The sequence below is a fragment of the Heterodontus francisci genome, chromosome 2, assembly GCF_036365525.1.
Source record: "Heterodontus francisci isolate sHetFra1 chromosome 2, sHetFra1.hap1, whole genome shotgun sequence".
NCBI classification, from domain to species: Eukaryota; Metazoa; Chordata; class Chondrichthyes; order Heterodontiformes; family Heterodontidae; genus Heterodontus; species Heterodontus francisci.
In genome coordinates, this window is record NC_090372.1 from 144,240,153 (window position 1) to 144,256,070 (window position 15,918).

Genomic DNA, 15,918 nt, shown 5'->3' on the forward strand with positions numbered 1-15,918 from the left:
GCCTCAAACCTGCTCACTTTTGGTTTTAATGGAGGTAGGATGAGGGGCAGATTACCAATCTGTTCTCAGGAGCTGCGTCAGTTGTTGAAACCTTTTCAAGAAGTGCCTCTGTTTTAACAAGTTTTTTAATTTTAACTACTGTTAATGAGGTTTTCCTGGCCTTGGAAAAACTGGCAGGTGAAAGGAGGTGAGAATGTTTGAATCCATGTGTTTACAGCACTGCTTTGTGGCTCTGGAGTAGCAGGAGTGTTTCCTACAGGCACAAAAAGCTACCCAGTAAACCCTGCCCACCACCCCCCCAACCCACAATCTCCCCCCACAATTTGTAATATTCCCCTCCACTCTCACCAATCCCACCCCCACCCTCCTAACTTTAACCCTAACCCACACGCCCAAATAACCAGCGCCACTGAACCCACCTGCAGGCAACAGCCGTCTGTGACTGACAGGCAGCCAAACCTGTCAGTCAGGTTGACTGTAGGGTGGAGAGCCTGGCCAAAAAAAAAATCACACGTTCTGGAGTTAAAACTCCACGGCATTTGGGGAAATCTGCACTTCAGGTTTTCCTGACCTTAGCTCCTTCCCATAACCACACCCCAATAAATAATTGGGAACATTGGGCACAAAATTGGAATTAGCAGTGCCTGTTATTTGCATGCCAAAATGCGTCTGATGTACACACACTTCTGCTGGGAATCACGTCGGATGTCATCTTGGTAAATGACAAACAAGGCATCCTTTACCCATGTCAGAAGCAGGGGTTAGTCCATTTGCATATGCAAATATGCTGCAAAGTTGGTTTGCCCTGAGGCAGCCCAGCACCAGTCCTGACTGACTCCAGGAAAACCAAAACCAAACACCATGTAAAAAAAATTACTTAACAAAATCATTGCTGCTCCCAAACCCAAGATCCCCGACCTCACTCCCAACTCCGACCTTCAGGTCTCCCAATCTCCTCCAGGCTCCCAGCCCCAACCTCCTAAACCCCTTCCCGACAGCCCAGCAGTAATCTCGAAGCCTGAAATCTTCCCACCCAATTCCTCACAGAAATCCCATCACAGACTCCCAGGCCCACCCATGCCTCCTTGCAATCCAACCCAATCACTTGCCTGGAAATTGGAGCACTAACCCGTGCGGAGCATCGACATTGTGATGAGGACCGAGGCCCAAACTCTGGGGCTCCTTGGACCTCCCTATTTGAGCATGGGCTGTTAACACCGTGCGGGTAAGGCACCTGAATTTCTAAACCATCCAGAATGGTTAGCCCATTGGAGTATGCTTGGGAAGAAGATAATGCCACAAGATTAACGCCTAAACTTGAGCAGCTTATTTTGGCATAAAGATACTTACTGAGCTGTTCAACTTCAGTTTAATTTAGCTCAGTCTAGTTGACAGCCAGGCTTCAATCAGTGGGCAGGAATTTCCCACCAGACCTTCTGTTGGTTATCCCAAAAATGTGTATGCTTGTTGGGAGTGAGTGGTGTATGGTTTGATATTTGAAAGTCTTTGAAAATCTCATCCAAAAGCCTTACAGATTGCTAAACTGGAAAAGGCATATATTTTAACAGTTATTTATTTATACACGGGTTTCAGAGGTGATGAGAATATTATCGTCCAGTTATTTTATCAACCCTGCATCAAAGGTATATCTGCATATAATAATTTTTAGCATTACAAACAAAAAGCAAAAAAACTGCAGATATTGGTAATCTAAAGAAGCTCATTTGTTTTCTCCACAAATGCTTCAAACTTGCTGAATGTTTCTAGATTTCTCTTTTTTGTTTTAGCATGGCTATTGGCTGTCGATATTTGCAAGGTTGACTGTATTAATAAACCTCAACTGTTAAAAGGAATTGTATAAATTTCTGTTAAAGTATTCCTTTGGGCCGAGATTCCAGTTAAAAGGACTGAACAGATCTGCTAAATAAGGATAATTTAATTGGAATCAAATACTCCTCCTGTAACTATTGATTGCTTCCCTCAAGACCTATCATCCATAGAAATCGATAGTTCACTTCTAACTTTTTTAAACCACTTTACGATGGTCATTTAATAATCTATTACTGGCTGAAGAATAAACTACTTCTAGGTTTTAAAATGTATTTATATACAGTTGAAAAAGTTAGTCTAGGAAAGGAACTCATTTTTTGACAAATGAAATAGCATGACACAAAAGGATTTAACTCCAAGTGCATCCTTTAGTACTTTGTTAAAGTATTTTGCACTTAAAATATTCCTTTCTTCTCTCTTCAAACTTTGCCCTCTCTCTTTGAAGTATCTAGTAAACAGGTTTTTGACCTTTCACATGCATTTATTCATCAGGTTTAGTGCAGTATGTTTATATTGTACTTCATAGACTGATATCAGACAGATTGTTTAAGGCAAGCTGTATGTGTTTAGACAGTATTGTGGAGAGAGGGCCAAGGCTGCAGTACTGTGGAGAAGACAGACAGGCATACTAGGCAGGGTTTCTCTCCCACTGTGGAATTAATTGGAATGTCTTCACTTAAGGAAATGGAGGAGGGTACTGGTTTGACAGTGAGGCTGCTCTTTATATTCTTGGTGGCATAGTACAAGGTGCACGGTCCAAGAGCTCTGAATTCAGCAGCTCCAGGTTTTTCTACGCGCAGTTTGCCCCTGAACTGCAAGTGCCATTAAAGAGGACATTAGAATGCAACACTCTCTGGCATTCATTTGAATGAAATTTACATTGTTGAGTCCTCTTCAGGCATCTTCTTCTTCTTTGGCCTCCTTGTCTCGAGCGACAATGGGTAAGCGCCTGGAGGTGGTCAGTGGTTTGTGGAGCAGCGCCTGGAGTGGCTATAAAGGCCAATTCTAGAGTGACAGACTCTTCCACAGATGCTGCAGAAAAATTTGTTTGTCGGGGCTGTTACACAGTTGGCTCTCCCCTTGCGCTTCTGTCTTTTTTCCTGCCAACTGCTAAGTCTCTTCGACTCGCCACGCTTTAGCCCCGCCTTTATGGCTGCCCGCCAGCTCTGGCGATCGCTGGCAACTGACTCCCACGACTTGTGATCAATGTCACAGGACTTCCTGTCGCATTTGCAGACGTGTTTAAAGCGGAGACATGGACGGCCAGTGGGTCTGATACCAGTGGCAAGCTCGCTGTACAATGTGTCTTTGGGGACCCTGCCATCTTCCATGCGGCTCACATGGCCAAGCCATCTCAAGCGCCGCTGACTCAGTAGTGTGTATAAGCTGGGGATGCTGGCCACCTCGAGGCCTCTGTGTTCGAGATACGGTCCTGCCACCTGATTCGAAGTATTCTCCGGAGGCAGCGAAGATGGAATGAATTGAGACGTCACTCTTGGCTGACATACATTGTCCAGGCTTCGCTGCCATAGAGCAAGGTACTGAGGACACAGGCTTGATACACTCGGACTTTTGTGTTCCATGTCAGTGCGCCATTTTCCCACACTCTCTTGGCCAGTCTGGACATAGCAGTGGAAGCCTTTCCCATGCGCTTATTGATTTCTGCATCAAGAGACAGGTTACTGGTGATAGTTGAGCCGAGGTAGGTGAACTCTTGAACCACTTCCAGAGCGTGGTCACCGATATTGATGGATGGAGCATTTCTGACGTCCTGTCCCATGATGTTCGTTTTCTTGAGGCTGATGGTTAGGCCAAATTTGTTGCAGGCAGCCGCAAACCTGTCAATGAGACTCTGCAGACACTCTTCAGTGTGAGATGTTAAAGCAGCATCGTCAGCAAAGAGGAGTTCCCTGATGAGGACTTTCCGTACTTTTGTCTTCGCTCTTAGACGGGCAAGGTTGAACAACCTGCCCCCTAATCTTGTGTGGAGGAAAATTCCTTCTTCTGAAGACTTGAACGCATGTGAGAGCAGCAGGGAGAAGAAAATCCCAAACAGTGTGGGTGTGAGAACACAGCCCTGTTTCACGCCACTCAGGATAGGAAAGAGGTCTGATGAGGTGCCGCTATGCTGAATTGTGCATAGACACCAGAAAAGCTGCAGAGGAAGTTTGTGCTCAGTGCTATTGAGAAGCAGAATGGGAGCATAGGATTAGTACCCCTTTACCTGTCTTGCATCTGTTCCTCAGAAGCGATTTCAGAGCAGAACAGATACAATTGGCTGTTATGTACTGTGATTAAGGGATATTTTTGTAGCCTGTGACAGGCTATCATGCTAACAGTATACAAACAGACATTCATTGGTTTTGGGTTCATAGGAGACTTGGACTCACTAACATGGGCACAATTCGCTTACAAATTGCAGTCCACACAAGTAGTGTTGCCTTTAAAATTTCACTCTGCGGTGCCTTAAATTTTTTTGCACGGCCGCGCACGTGCATTATTAATCAGGAAGCAAGGCCTGCAGATTACCTATTACACTGCTGTGCGGATACGCAGCTGCGCAGCTTAGCGGGAATGTTGCACACAAGTTCAACTTGATGCATCAAAAGGGATGAAGAAATCGAGTTTAGGCTGGGCCCATTCTGAATCCAGTATATTATCCCACACTGTCTCTATAGGGATCCAAAGTCAAGAGTCTAATCTAGGATTTAAAGTTACAGGAGGGAGGAAGGGAAGTTGTAAGCAGCCTGAAATGAGCATTGAGCTTCAGCAGTAATAAATTCCAAGCTACTCAGTATCTTTCCATGCTCCAAATTGCTTGAAAATCGAGGTAATCTGTTCACTACAGTGGTATAGCCAGAGTAACTCTACACGCAAGCGCAAAATACTGCAGATGCTGGAAATCGGATTTCAAAGACAGAAAATGCTAGGTATACTCAGCAGGTCTGGCTGTATCTGTGGAGAGTGAAAACAGAGTTAACAGGCAGGATTTTTATTTCAATCCGAGGGTGGGAGGTCACTTAAACTGGAGACTTGGGTCGGCGTGCCGGTTTCCCAAAACAAAACTGGAACACTCGAATTTAAAAGGATATGCCAAGAGCATGGACCAGAAAGAGAGATGGGCCAGAAAAGGCCCTCAATTGCAGGCAACTAGTGTACAGAGTCAAGAGAGTTATCTGTCATAACCCCTCACTCTTGAAGGGGGGGGGCAGATGGTGGTGGCTTTGCAGGGTGGGGGAGTGGACTGGTATCTCTGCTTACTGAGCTCATGGGTTCATGCGGGGTGGGTGGGGGGGGCAGTGGTTGGTGGCGGGGGATGGTTCAGGAAGACTGCACATTCCAATTGAAAGGAAGGAAGGACCCAACAGGAAATAGGATTAAGCTACTCTGAGATAGGATTGACTAGCATTGAGGAGCAGCACCTACAGGAGCACAGGCAGCAAGTGCGCAGGGGTCAAGAATGAAGGCAGGAAGGCAATGGAGGCAATACCCTCAGCAGAGGGTCTACTGCCAAAGGAAAAACTACCTGGACATATCGGAGTGTCAGTGCTGCGGATGGCTGCGCCTGTCCAGCAGATGGTTGCTGACTTCTGTGTCTTTGTTGAGGTTCATCTGAGTTTTCGCAGAAACCATCACCATGGCCTTCCCATGACTGTAAAAGTCACAGTGGCCTTGCACTTTTTTTGCAACCGGGTCCTTCCAAGCAACAGCAGCAGACATTGGTGGCATCTCACAGGCAGCAGCATCTCACAGGCAGCAGCACATCATTGCATCACGGAGATGATGGATGCTCTGTTCCGGAGGGAAGAGGATTACATTGAATTTCAGGTGGATAGCAGCACTCAAGCTCTAAGCGCAATGGGATTTGCCTCTGTCACCAGATTCCCTCAGGTGCAGGGGATCATTGATTATACTCGTGAGGCAATCAAGGCATCGCGATAACAAGCAGGGAGATTCGGCAACAGGAAGGAATTCCACTCCCCAAATGTTCAGCTGGTATGTGACCACAGCAAGAGCTTCATGCAGGTGTGTGCAAGCTATCCTGGAAACTGCCATGATGTCTTCATCCTTCGCCAATCACAGGTGCTGCAACTCTTCATGGCGGCATCATAAATCCATAGATGGCTGTTAGTAGATAAGGCTTATCCCTTGAAGAGATGGCTGATGACTCCGGTGCATTACCCTGCCACGGAGGCTGAGAAACACTACAACCAATGCCACCTGAGCACAAGGATCATTGAGCAGGCCATCGGCCTCTTAAAGGTGAGGATCTGGTGCCTTGACTGGTCAGGTGACGCCCTTCGGTACACTCCCTCAAGGGTCTCGTGCATTGTGGTAGTCTGCTGTGCTCTCCATAAGATGGCACTCCAGAGAGGTGCTGATCTTGAAGAGGGAGAAGCACTGGAATGGCACAGCTCCTCAGAGGAGGAACAGGATGAAAATGACAATGATGAGGAGGAGGCTAAAGGCAAACTGGAGAACAGTCCCCATGCTTTGCAGGGATGTTACCGTGGTAGGCTCAGGATGGCAGGGACACTAGGGCCATTTTCGTCCAGACACACTCTTCCCCAATGCACTCCTTTGCTTTGCTAATTCTTTTTTCCCCTTCACTTGCCTTTCACCATGATGAAATGAAGATGTACAAGTCTGCCTTAGTGCAACAACGTGCCCAGTGCCTTATCGAACTACAGTGTGATATTATTTGCAACAGACACAACCAAGTGACCACTAAGTGGCATTACCAACATGGTGGCCTGTGCTCATGGCCACTCCTGTGAGTTGCTCCCCCATGGCTGAGGATGAGGTGGAGATAGACTGCTCACTAGTGCCTGTCTGGGACTGAGATGTCCAAGGCTCTTTCCCTCGGTGTGAAGGTACCAGGGACCAACACCAAAGACAGCTGCACCAATATCACTGTAGGGGCACCCTCTGTAACAGGGTGTAATTTTACAGGAGCCCTGTGAGGAGTGGCCCCCTCATCATCAACTGTCACCTCACCCCTTTCATAGCACCTTTAATCGTTGAGGGAACCAGTAGCTGGGTCACAGCATCATCCATTCCATACTTCGTTGTTCCACTTGTGCAAGCGACCGATCAATGCTACTAACTGCGGCATGCATTCTGTGCATGTCAGTGCACTGTTCCTGCATTCGCTCAGAATGCTGCCTCATATGGCTCTCCATGAGGTTGGCCACTCTCTCAAGGGAGGTGTTCATGCGCTCAAAGTACTGAGGCATTGTGGAGCACATGAGATGAATGGACTCCTCCATTCTCATCCCATGACTCCTCAATGCCTCGGGTAACTCCAAATGTGGGTTCACATCTCAAATTGCCTGTTTCGTGACTACCGAGGCTCTGCATCTGCAGAGCTGGGCTGGGCCTGTCTTCCATCCTGCAAGGGAGACTGGCCACAGTCGACTCTGCCTCCCCTGTTTCCTCCTGCTCTGAAGTGATGTGCTGTTCACCCTGTGCCATCCTCTCTAATAATGCGCGAGGATCCACTGAAGCGTGAGTATGTGCACTTGTGCAGATGCGCAAGAAAGATGTGACAGTGCAGGCTCCGAGGTGTTTTCCTCCTCTAACTGCTTGGGAATTTGTTGGTGTTATGTGGATTTCTGCCCCTCTGCAGCTGGCCCTATGGGAGGCATAATAAGGTGGCCATGAGAGATTAAGATAGTCAACTGATGCTTCTGCTACTTAAAATAATGAGATTGCAGCTTATGCATTGACAGTTTGTTACATGGGGAGAATTGCTATGCATCCCCTGAACCTGGGGATGTTGAGATCTGTTAACCCTGTCTATGTTGGACTCCTGTTTCTTCAACATGGTTTTGTGCAGGAAGGTCATGTCTTACCAACTTAATAGAATTCTTTGAGGAAGTGACAAAGTTGATTGATGAGGGAAGGGCTGTTGATGTCATACACATGGACTTCAGTAAGGCGTTTGATAAGGTTCCCCATGGTAGGTTGATGGAGAAAGTGAAGTCGCATGGGATCCAGGGTGTACTAGCTAGATGGATAAAGAACTGGCTGGGCAACAGGAGCCAGAGAGTAGCAGTGGAAGGGAGTTTCTCAAAATGGAGACGTGTGACCAGTGGTGTTCCACAGGGATCCGTGCTGGGACCACTGTTGTTTGTGATATACATTAATGATTTGGAGGAAAGTATAGGTGGACTGATTAGCAAGTTTGCAGACGACACTAAGATTGGTGGAGTAGCAGATAGTGAAGGGGACTGTCAGAGAATACAGCAGAATATAGATAGATTGGAGAGTTGGGCAGAGAAATGGCAGATGGAGTTCAATCCGGGCAAATGCGAGGTGATGCATTTTGGAAGATACAATTCAAGAGTGAACTATACAATAAATGGAAAAGTCCTGGGGAAAATTGATGTACAGAGAGATTTGGGTGTTCAGGTCCATTGTTCCCTGAAGGTGGCAACGCAGGTCAATAGAGTGGTCAAGAAGGCATACGGCATGCTTTCCTTCATCGGACGGGGTATTGAGTACAAGAGTTGGCAGGTCATGTTACAGTTGTATAGGACTTTGGTTTGGCCACATTTGGAATACTGCGTGCAGTTCTGGTCGCTACATTACCAAAAGGATGTAGATGCTTTGGAGAGGGTGCAGAGGAGGTTCACCAGAATGTTGTCTGGTATGGAGGGCGCTAGCTATGAAGAGAGGTTGAGTAGATTAGGATTATTTTCATTAGAAAGACGGAGGTTGAGGGGGGACCTGATTGAGGTGTACAAAATCATGAGAGGTATAGACAGGGTGGATAGCAAGAAGCTTTTTCCCAGAGTGGGGGATTCAATTACTCGGGGTCACGAGTTCAAAGTGAAAGGGGAAAAGTTTAGGGGGGATACGCGTGGAAGTATCTTTACGCAGAGGATGGTGGGTGCCTGGAACGCGTTGCCAGTGGAGGTGGTAGACGCGGGCACGATAGCGTCTTTTAAGATGTATCTAGACAGATACATGAATGGGCAGGAAGCAAAGAGATACAGACCCTTAGAAAATAGGCGACAGGTTTAGATAGATGATCTGGATCGGCGCAGGCTTGGAGGGCCGAAGGGCCTGTTCCTGTGCTGTAATTTTCTTTGTTCTTTGTTCACCTCCAATGTCCTGGTGGCTTGCGACTCTGGCCAGATCAAGGGCTGGCTGCTCAAGATGTGTCAGTGCCATGAGCTGGGGCACCCCACTGTCCAAACGTGCCCTCTCGCTCTCCTTGGCATTCATCTCCCGTTTGGCCTCCAAGGTGAAGAAAGATACCTCTAGGACAGTGCTTCTCTCCCTCATCACTTGCAGCTTTTCATTTGCATAAGATGATGCAGTCTGCACTCCAGCCTCCTGTTCAACAGCAGCAAGGTTCTGACCTATGCTTACGGCTGATCAAGGCTGCTGAGCACACATCTCTTCCATGGTCAGCAGAACTCTATGCGTCCTCAGGATGCCCCTCGCTTTTGCATTCTGGTGATTGGTGATCAGGAGGCATGCCATCTGGGTCTATCTTTGGACTCACCTTTCCAGACCTAACAAGGTTAGTGAAACACTTCCAGCACTGCACCTAGTTCCTCCTCACTACTCCTCTGCTGCTGACCTCATGAGCCACCTCCAGCCGTGCTCTCTAGGTGAGCTTTACAGGCTTTCTGTTGCCACTGGCAGGGAACTGGATGTTTTTGCACTCAGTCACTGCCCCCAGCAGCACCTGCAGTGGGGTATCAGAAAAACAGGGGCCCTCCCTGCCCACTGCCCTCCCTGCCCACTGCCCTCCCTGCCCACTGCCCTCTGCTCAGCTCCTCCTTGCATCGTGAGGGCAAACAGCAACCTCAGCAATGGTGGCCACTTGCCCTTTAAGTCGGGCCCACTGCTGACTGTCCCGCCTCCCTCCTGCACCTGCCGCTGCTAATTGGGTGGGGAAACGCAACTCTAGGCCAATTAACGTGACATCAGGGTCCTGACCCCGGAATTGAAATCCTGACCAGAGTTTCAGGTTGATGACCTTTCATCTGTTCTAATGAAAGTCGTTGACCTGAAATGTTAACTCTGTTTCTTTCCCCCAGGTGCTGCCAGACCTACTGAGTATTTCCAGCATTTTCTGCCTTTGTGATTTTATGTGCATTTCAGGACATTTAAATTATCGGCAGAGAATCATTTCACTGATACTTCGTAAGTGTGGTTTATTATAATAGTACTTGGATGTCCTGACAGTTCTTTCTTTGGTTCATAATATGGTTTACATTATTAAATGTAGAATACACTTCATTTATATAAATAGAATTAAATTTTGCTTTATAATAGAAACAAACTTAAGAAATGTGATGAAGAAACAAAAGAAAGTTGTTAGTAGTTGTGCATTTCCCAAAATTTGTCGGAATAATACTCCGTTTTTAACTGTGCGGATTGCTTTGATTGGTCAGTTTAAGGAGCGTCTGTTTGTGGGTTAATTTGGTGGGTGGTGCCTGGAGCACGCGGAGGCTTGGGGGTGCCAGAAGATTGGAGCATTTGCCATATGTGCAGCTGCTAACGGTTGGTGGGGGTAGCAACGGGGTTTGTGGAGAATAAAAACAGCAGAAGATGGGGGAGCCCAACAAGAATTACCCTGGCTGGAGGGATTTTTTTCCGTGAGGGATGGGATGGAATTGATAGGAAGGATGTGGATGGAAAGGGAGGGATGGAAGGAATGGGATGGGGATGGCATGGGAGGAAGGGGGTAGCATGGGAGGAGTGGCATGGGAGTTGTGGATGAGATGATGGAATTGGTTAAGTGTGGCAAAATAGCAGGGACAATTATTTGATACAACTTGTTATCCTTTGTGCTAAAAATGGATATTTACTAGATTTGAATGACAAAGTTTTAGAAAAGCTGCCAGTGAATTAAAAGAAGACATCAGAGTCAATTCTATAGACAAGAGAAGATGATAACAGTCTATACCCTCCAGAGGTTCTACACAGTCTAATTCCAATGGGCATGCCACCACACAAACTTAGACTCATGGAAGGAGCAGTTATAATGTTACTGTGAAACTTGAATCCTAAACAAGGATCTGTAATGGAACAAGATTGGTATTTAGGAAGCTGATTTCTTTGATGATATAGATGCTGAAATTACAGCAGGCAGATTTCATAGAAATAGAGTGTTTATTTCTCAAATAATATTGAGCCCATCAGATGTAAACCTGCCTTTTAAACTCAGGAGAAACAGTTTCCAATTAGACTTTCAAAGTCTATGACTATAAACAAGTCACAAAGCCAGACTGTTGACAACATTTTTATTTATGTTCCCAGGCCTGTTTTGACACATGGACAGCTTTGTGTAGTTTTTGCCAGTGAGAAGTTTTGATTCTGTTAAAGTCTTTGATGTAAGAATAACTAGAAATCCCATATTTAAAGAAGTACTATTGCAGGAAAGATACTAATTTGACCACAAATGCTTTGCAGGTCTCTACTAGTATGAAAGTAATATTTTGTGAGAGCAAGAAATATTCTCCGAGTGCCTGCTGATTCACTGGGTTGAATTTTACTGGCCCCTCGATGCCGCGGGTCACGGCGTGAGGACTGGTAAAATGCCACGGGGAGAGGCCCGCCTCGACTCACAACGCCGAACAGGGCCCACCACATATTAACGGTAGCAGCGGCACCTCGGTGTGGCCTTCGTCACCATATGAAAATGAACAATTAAAGTATGCAAATAAACTTACCTGCAGGTGGCAGCCGTCCCACTCCAATGTTACGGCCGCCATTCGGCCTTCGCACCCCTTCAGAACTCCATATGGAGTTCCAGGCGAAAACCTGGTGGGGAGGGGGGAGTAATAAAATTTTCAGGGCAGGAGGGGTGGAGAAGGGGGGAAATCAATTTTTATTGGATGTGGGGATGGTGGGAAGGGGTTGAAGGGCAAAAAATTGGAGGTTGGGGGGGAAAGTTCGGGTTTTGGAACAAACAACATTTCAAGGGGGGGTCGGTTGGGGAAGGGCCTCCATCACTTATCTTTAAATGTATTAAAAATCTTTTATTTTATACCCTTCAAAAATTAAACTTCTTTGTAAGGGCGGTGACGCCGGACATGGTTACCAGGGCCTCTATGTCATTGGGGGCGGCCACTCCGCCCCCTCGATTTAAATGAGACCCCACACGTAATATCGCGGGGGCTCAGGGACAGCGCATCCACATGGGATGCACGCCGTTCTTAGCATGCGCTGCCGCGAACTGTGGTGCACTCATAAAATTCAGCCGACTGCCTCTACAAGTACTCCCTCGTTGGCATAAATTTTACACTTTAAATCTATACTGTAACTTTCCTAACTCAGCTGTGGTCTTGTGTTCAAACTTGCTGTCCTCATCGGCCTCAGTTGCCCAAAGCTAATTATCTTTTCCCTCAGGGTAAATCGAGCGACAAGAAAATCTGCTTCTACAATGCACTAATATTTTATATAGTATTTCTGTTAACTGATTTTATAGTATCTAGAATAAGGTTAATTTCAGAGGTTAATTTGAAAATGGCATCAAGACAGTCATTGCTGTTGTGAATTTGAATGTGAATTTTATTGCTGTCCGTTTGTTTCACTATTAATGATTGAAGAATGATAATCGTAATTACTTGTTCATATATTTAAATTTTTTAATTTGTTTCAGTTGTGGGATAAGCAATTCATAAATTTCAATATGCTCCCAATGATCCAAAATAAACTTTTAAACATAGCGACAGGATTTTGAACATTACTGTAGCAATTCTGTGAAAATATTATCATGTATTTAAGGGTTGCGCAGTGGTTAGCACCGCAGCCTCACAGCTCCAGCGACTTGGGTTCGGTTCTGGGTACTGCCTGTGCGGAGTTTGCAAGTTCTCCCTGTGAACGTGTGGGTTTCCGCCGGGTGCTCCGGTTTCCTCCCACAGCCAAAGACTTGCAGGCTGATAGATAAATTGGCCATTATAAATTGCCCCTAGTGTAGGCAGGTGGTAGGAGAATTGTGGTAGGGGATATGGGATTAGTTTAAATGGGAGGTTGATGGTTGGCACAGACTCGGTGTGCCAAAGGACCTGTTTTAGTGCTATATCTCTCTATGACTATTCACAAACATTACAATCAGTCAATTTGATTTTAAGAATTAGTACTTCAGTGTTGGATGTGTTTCATGAAAGTGTGAATTTTATCTTTTGTGTATAAATTAATATAAATAACCATGCTGTTTCTCCATTTTATCTTATTGCTTAAGAGTGTCTTTTCTGTGTTTAAAATGGTAGAATCCAAAATTAATTCTTGCACAGTTTTGTGCAGTCTTCTCCTGCTATGAAAGGTAATTAACTATATGCTCTCTCTCTCTCTCTCTCTCTCTCTATATATATGTATAGAGGTCATTAGCTATCCATTTAACTGCAACATTTGCTGTACAGGGAGATAATGTGCAATCTAGTCAATCTTTCCTGTATCTCCCCAACAATGAGCTTCAGTCCCATAACTTCTGATGTAGAATTTATAGTATTTAAAATAGGCTACTTAAACAAGCAATGTACTTGTTTTAAAAAAAATTGTTGGAATATTTACTGCACTTTTCTAATTTTTTAACAGATTATGCATCAAACACAGGTATCCATATTAAAACACTGGTTTAAAAAAAAAGTGTATTCTACTGAAAATTTATAATGTTTTAAAACTATTTCTAAGACTCAACTGTTACAACTCATCTTTGCGATTAAACTTAATATGATCCAAGGCAGCTCCATGCAGGCATAGGTCAATTGAGGGATGGGACCTGACCAGCATATTATGAATGAACTGGAAGAAACTGAGTATATTTCAGAAATGTTTGGATTTTTAATATACAAGGGAGTCGAGGGTTATGGGAGCAGGCAGGAAAGTGGAGTTAAAGCCACAGTCACATCAGCCATGATCTTAATTGAATGGCGGAGCAGGCTTGAAGGGCTGAATGGCCTACTACTGCTCCTATTTCTAATGATCTTATGGTCCAGAACACTATCAACATTAAGCTTCCCACAGTATAATTTATGACTGTGGTTCACCCCAAGGTGGTGGCTATGGAGGGGGATAGAGTCAGTGATGATGGTCTGGAGTTTGTGGGTGGGGTTCGAAGGTAATGGCTTCAGGCTCCCTAATTTTAGCTGGAGGAAATTGTGGCTCATCCAAGACTAGGAGTAGGTTTTCCCTTGTGGATTTCTGAACCCCGTTGTCAGGCTCATATGGGGATCAGAAGCCTGCACTGTGTAGGAAACAGTCATTCAATTTGATTTTCCACGGAGTGGCCAAATAATGGCCAAAGGGCAGGATCACTGTCCAATTAAGGACTGCTGGTGGGCTCTCGAAGCTGGAGGGCGAAGCAGAGTCCTTCCAGCTTGAAAGCAGCAGCAGGATACAATGTCAGGTAAGTGAGGGCGAGGGCGCTTCAAAATGGAGGCGCACTCTCTCCAACGTTTTCAAACTTTAAATTAAAAATGGCCTTTGGAGCCAGGCCACCACTATGGGAGGGCTGAGGGAACCCTCTACAGGGTGGCCAGCTGTTGCTACTGGACCCAGGCAGGCAGGGAAGGCCTCTAACCTTGTCTGGAGCACTGCCTGCCCCCACCCTGGTCTGCCATTGGGAGGAAAACCCCAGTCAGCCTCCGTTAACAGGCCTTAATAGGCCTTTAATAGGACAATTGTCTACCGCCGCCTGCAGTAGCCGTGCCGGTCCCTCATCCCAAACTCCCAAGAAAATGACTGGCGGCGGGATGGAGCTGAGGAACCGACACACAGGTTAGTAGCATGGATTTCCTCCATTCCTGCCCCTGGCAGGGGCTAAACATCCAGCCCCCTAACTGTCAGACAAGCATCTACTAAACTCATTTTTGAATTGTTAATTTTAAGAAAATAATGAAAAGATGCATTTATTGAGACACCACAGTGGATTGTTCTACCCATAAGCAGTGCTATGGAGTGAAGGGATGCAAGTTCAGTTGTCCTACTCTTTTGAGTTGGCAGTCTCAGCCTTGATGCTGTGGGAAGGTGCAAGTGCTCTAATTCCCATTTTTGGTAGGAGTAGAGGAGAAAGGGACAATCAGGTGAAGAGTGATTACCTATCATTGACTAGAGTTTGTTTCGGAGCCCGCCCAAAAGCACCATTGGGGTAAACCTGCTATCATGTGGCCTGCCTTGTCCTCTTGCTTGCAGAAGGTGTGTAAGTTAAAAAGAAATATGTGGGCAAAAAAGGGGGATTAATGTCATTAAACCTCTTGGGGTGGGGAGTCAGTCGAAGCAATTCTGAAGTTGATTTATAAAATCTTGTAGTACAAACATGGTGCATTTCATTTTACAGGGGATGAGCTATTTGGAAGACCGAAGGTTGGTACATCGGGATTTGGCAGCACGGAATGTTCTGGTAAAGGTGCCACAGCACATAAAAATTACTGACTTTGGACTCGCCAGACTCCTGGATGTGGATGAAAAAGAATACCATGAAGATGGTGGCAAAGTAAGAGCTGATAGCACGAAATAAAAGGCTAGAATGGAGCACAGGTGTCATGATTAATTATTGATAGTTAGTGATACTATATGTTCCACTGTAATTAGACACTACAGTAACTCACATTGGCAGTGAATTCACTTAGAAATAAGAGGTGACTGTTGACCATCTGCATCTGTCCCACAAACCCTTGTAATTGAATGGGTAACCTTGCAACACAAAGTTGGCAAAGGAATAGGAGGAGAGTAACGTAGCAGAGCTCTGGTTGCAGTCAGAAAGTACAGGTTGTTTTGAGTGTTAAATAGATGAATTTTACCAGACTGCTCATAAAAAAAAAGAAGTCTCCTAACAGTACCTTTTTAATAAATCAAACCATGAAATACAACTACGGTTAATTTAATATTGGTATTTGTAGTTTTTCTGTGTTGTATTTTTAATGCTTAAACACAATTGATATGCTAGCAGGGGATCTGACTTGAATCTTCTATGAATATGAAATTGTACTAATGCTCAATAGGCATGCACACAGTTAAATAATGCATAATATACATTCTGACTGACCTTGAGTTAATGTTTTATATTAACTACTATTAAGTCAATCCTGTCAGATGCTCAATAATTTGTGAGCTGGTTACCCT

At 45.4% G+C, this 15,918-nt stretch overlaps 1 protein-coding gene across 2 annotated transcripts in view; it reads left to right on the forward strand.

Moving 5' to 3' along the window:
• The window catches only part of egfra (epidermal growth factor receptor a (erythroblastic leukemia viral (v-erb-b) oncogene homolog, avian)), a 382,880-nt gene that overhangs the window by 345,107 nt on the left and 21,855 nt on the right, over positions 1–15,918 (forward strand). For both annotated transcript variants that reach the window (XM_068011578.1, XM_068011568.1), the window contains exon 21: positions 15,134–15,289. In XM_068011578.1, coding sequence (XP_067867679.1) covers positions 15,134–15,289 — 156 coding nt within the window. The remainder of the gene's footprint in view (positions 1–15,133; positions 15,290–15,918) is intronic.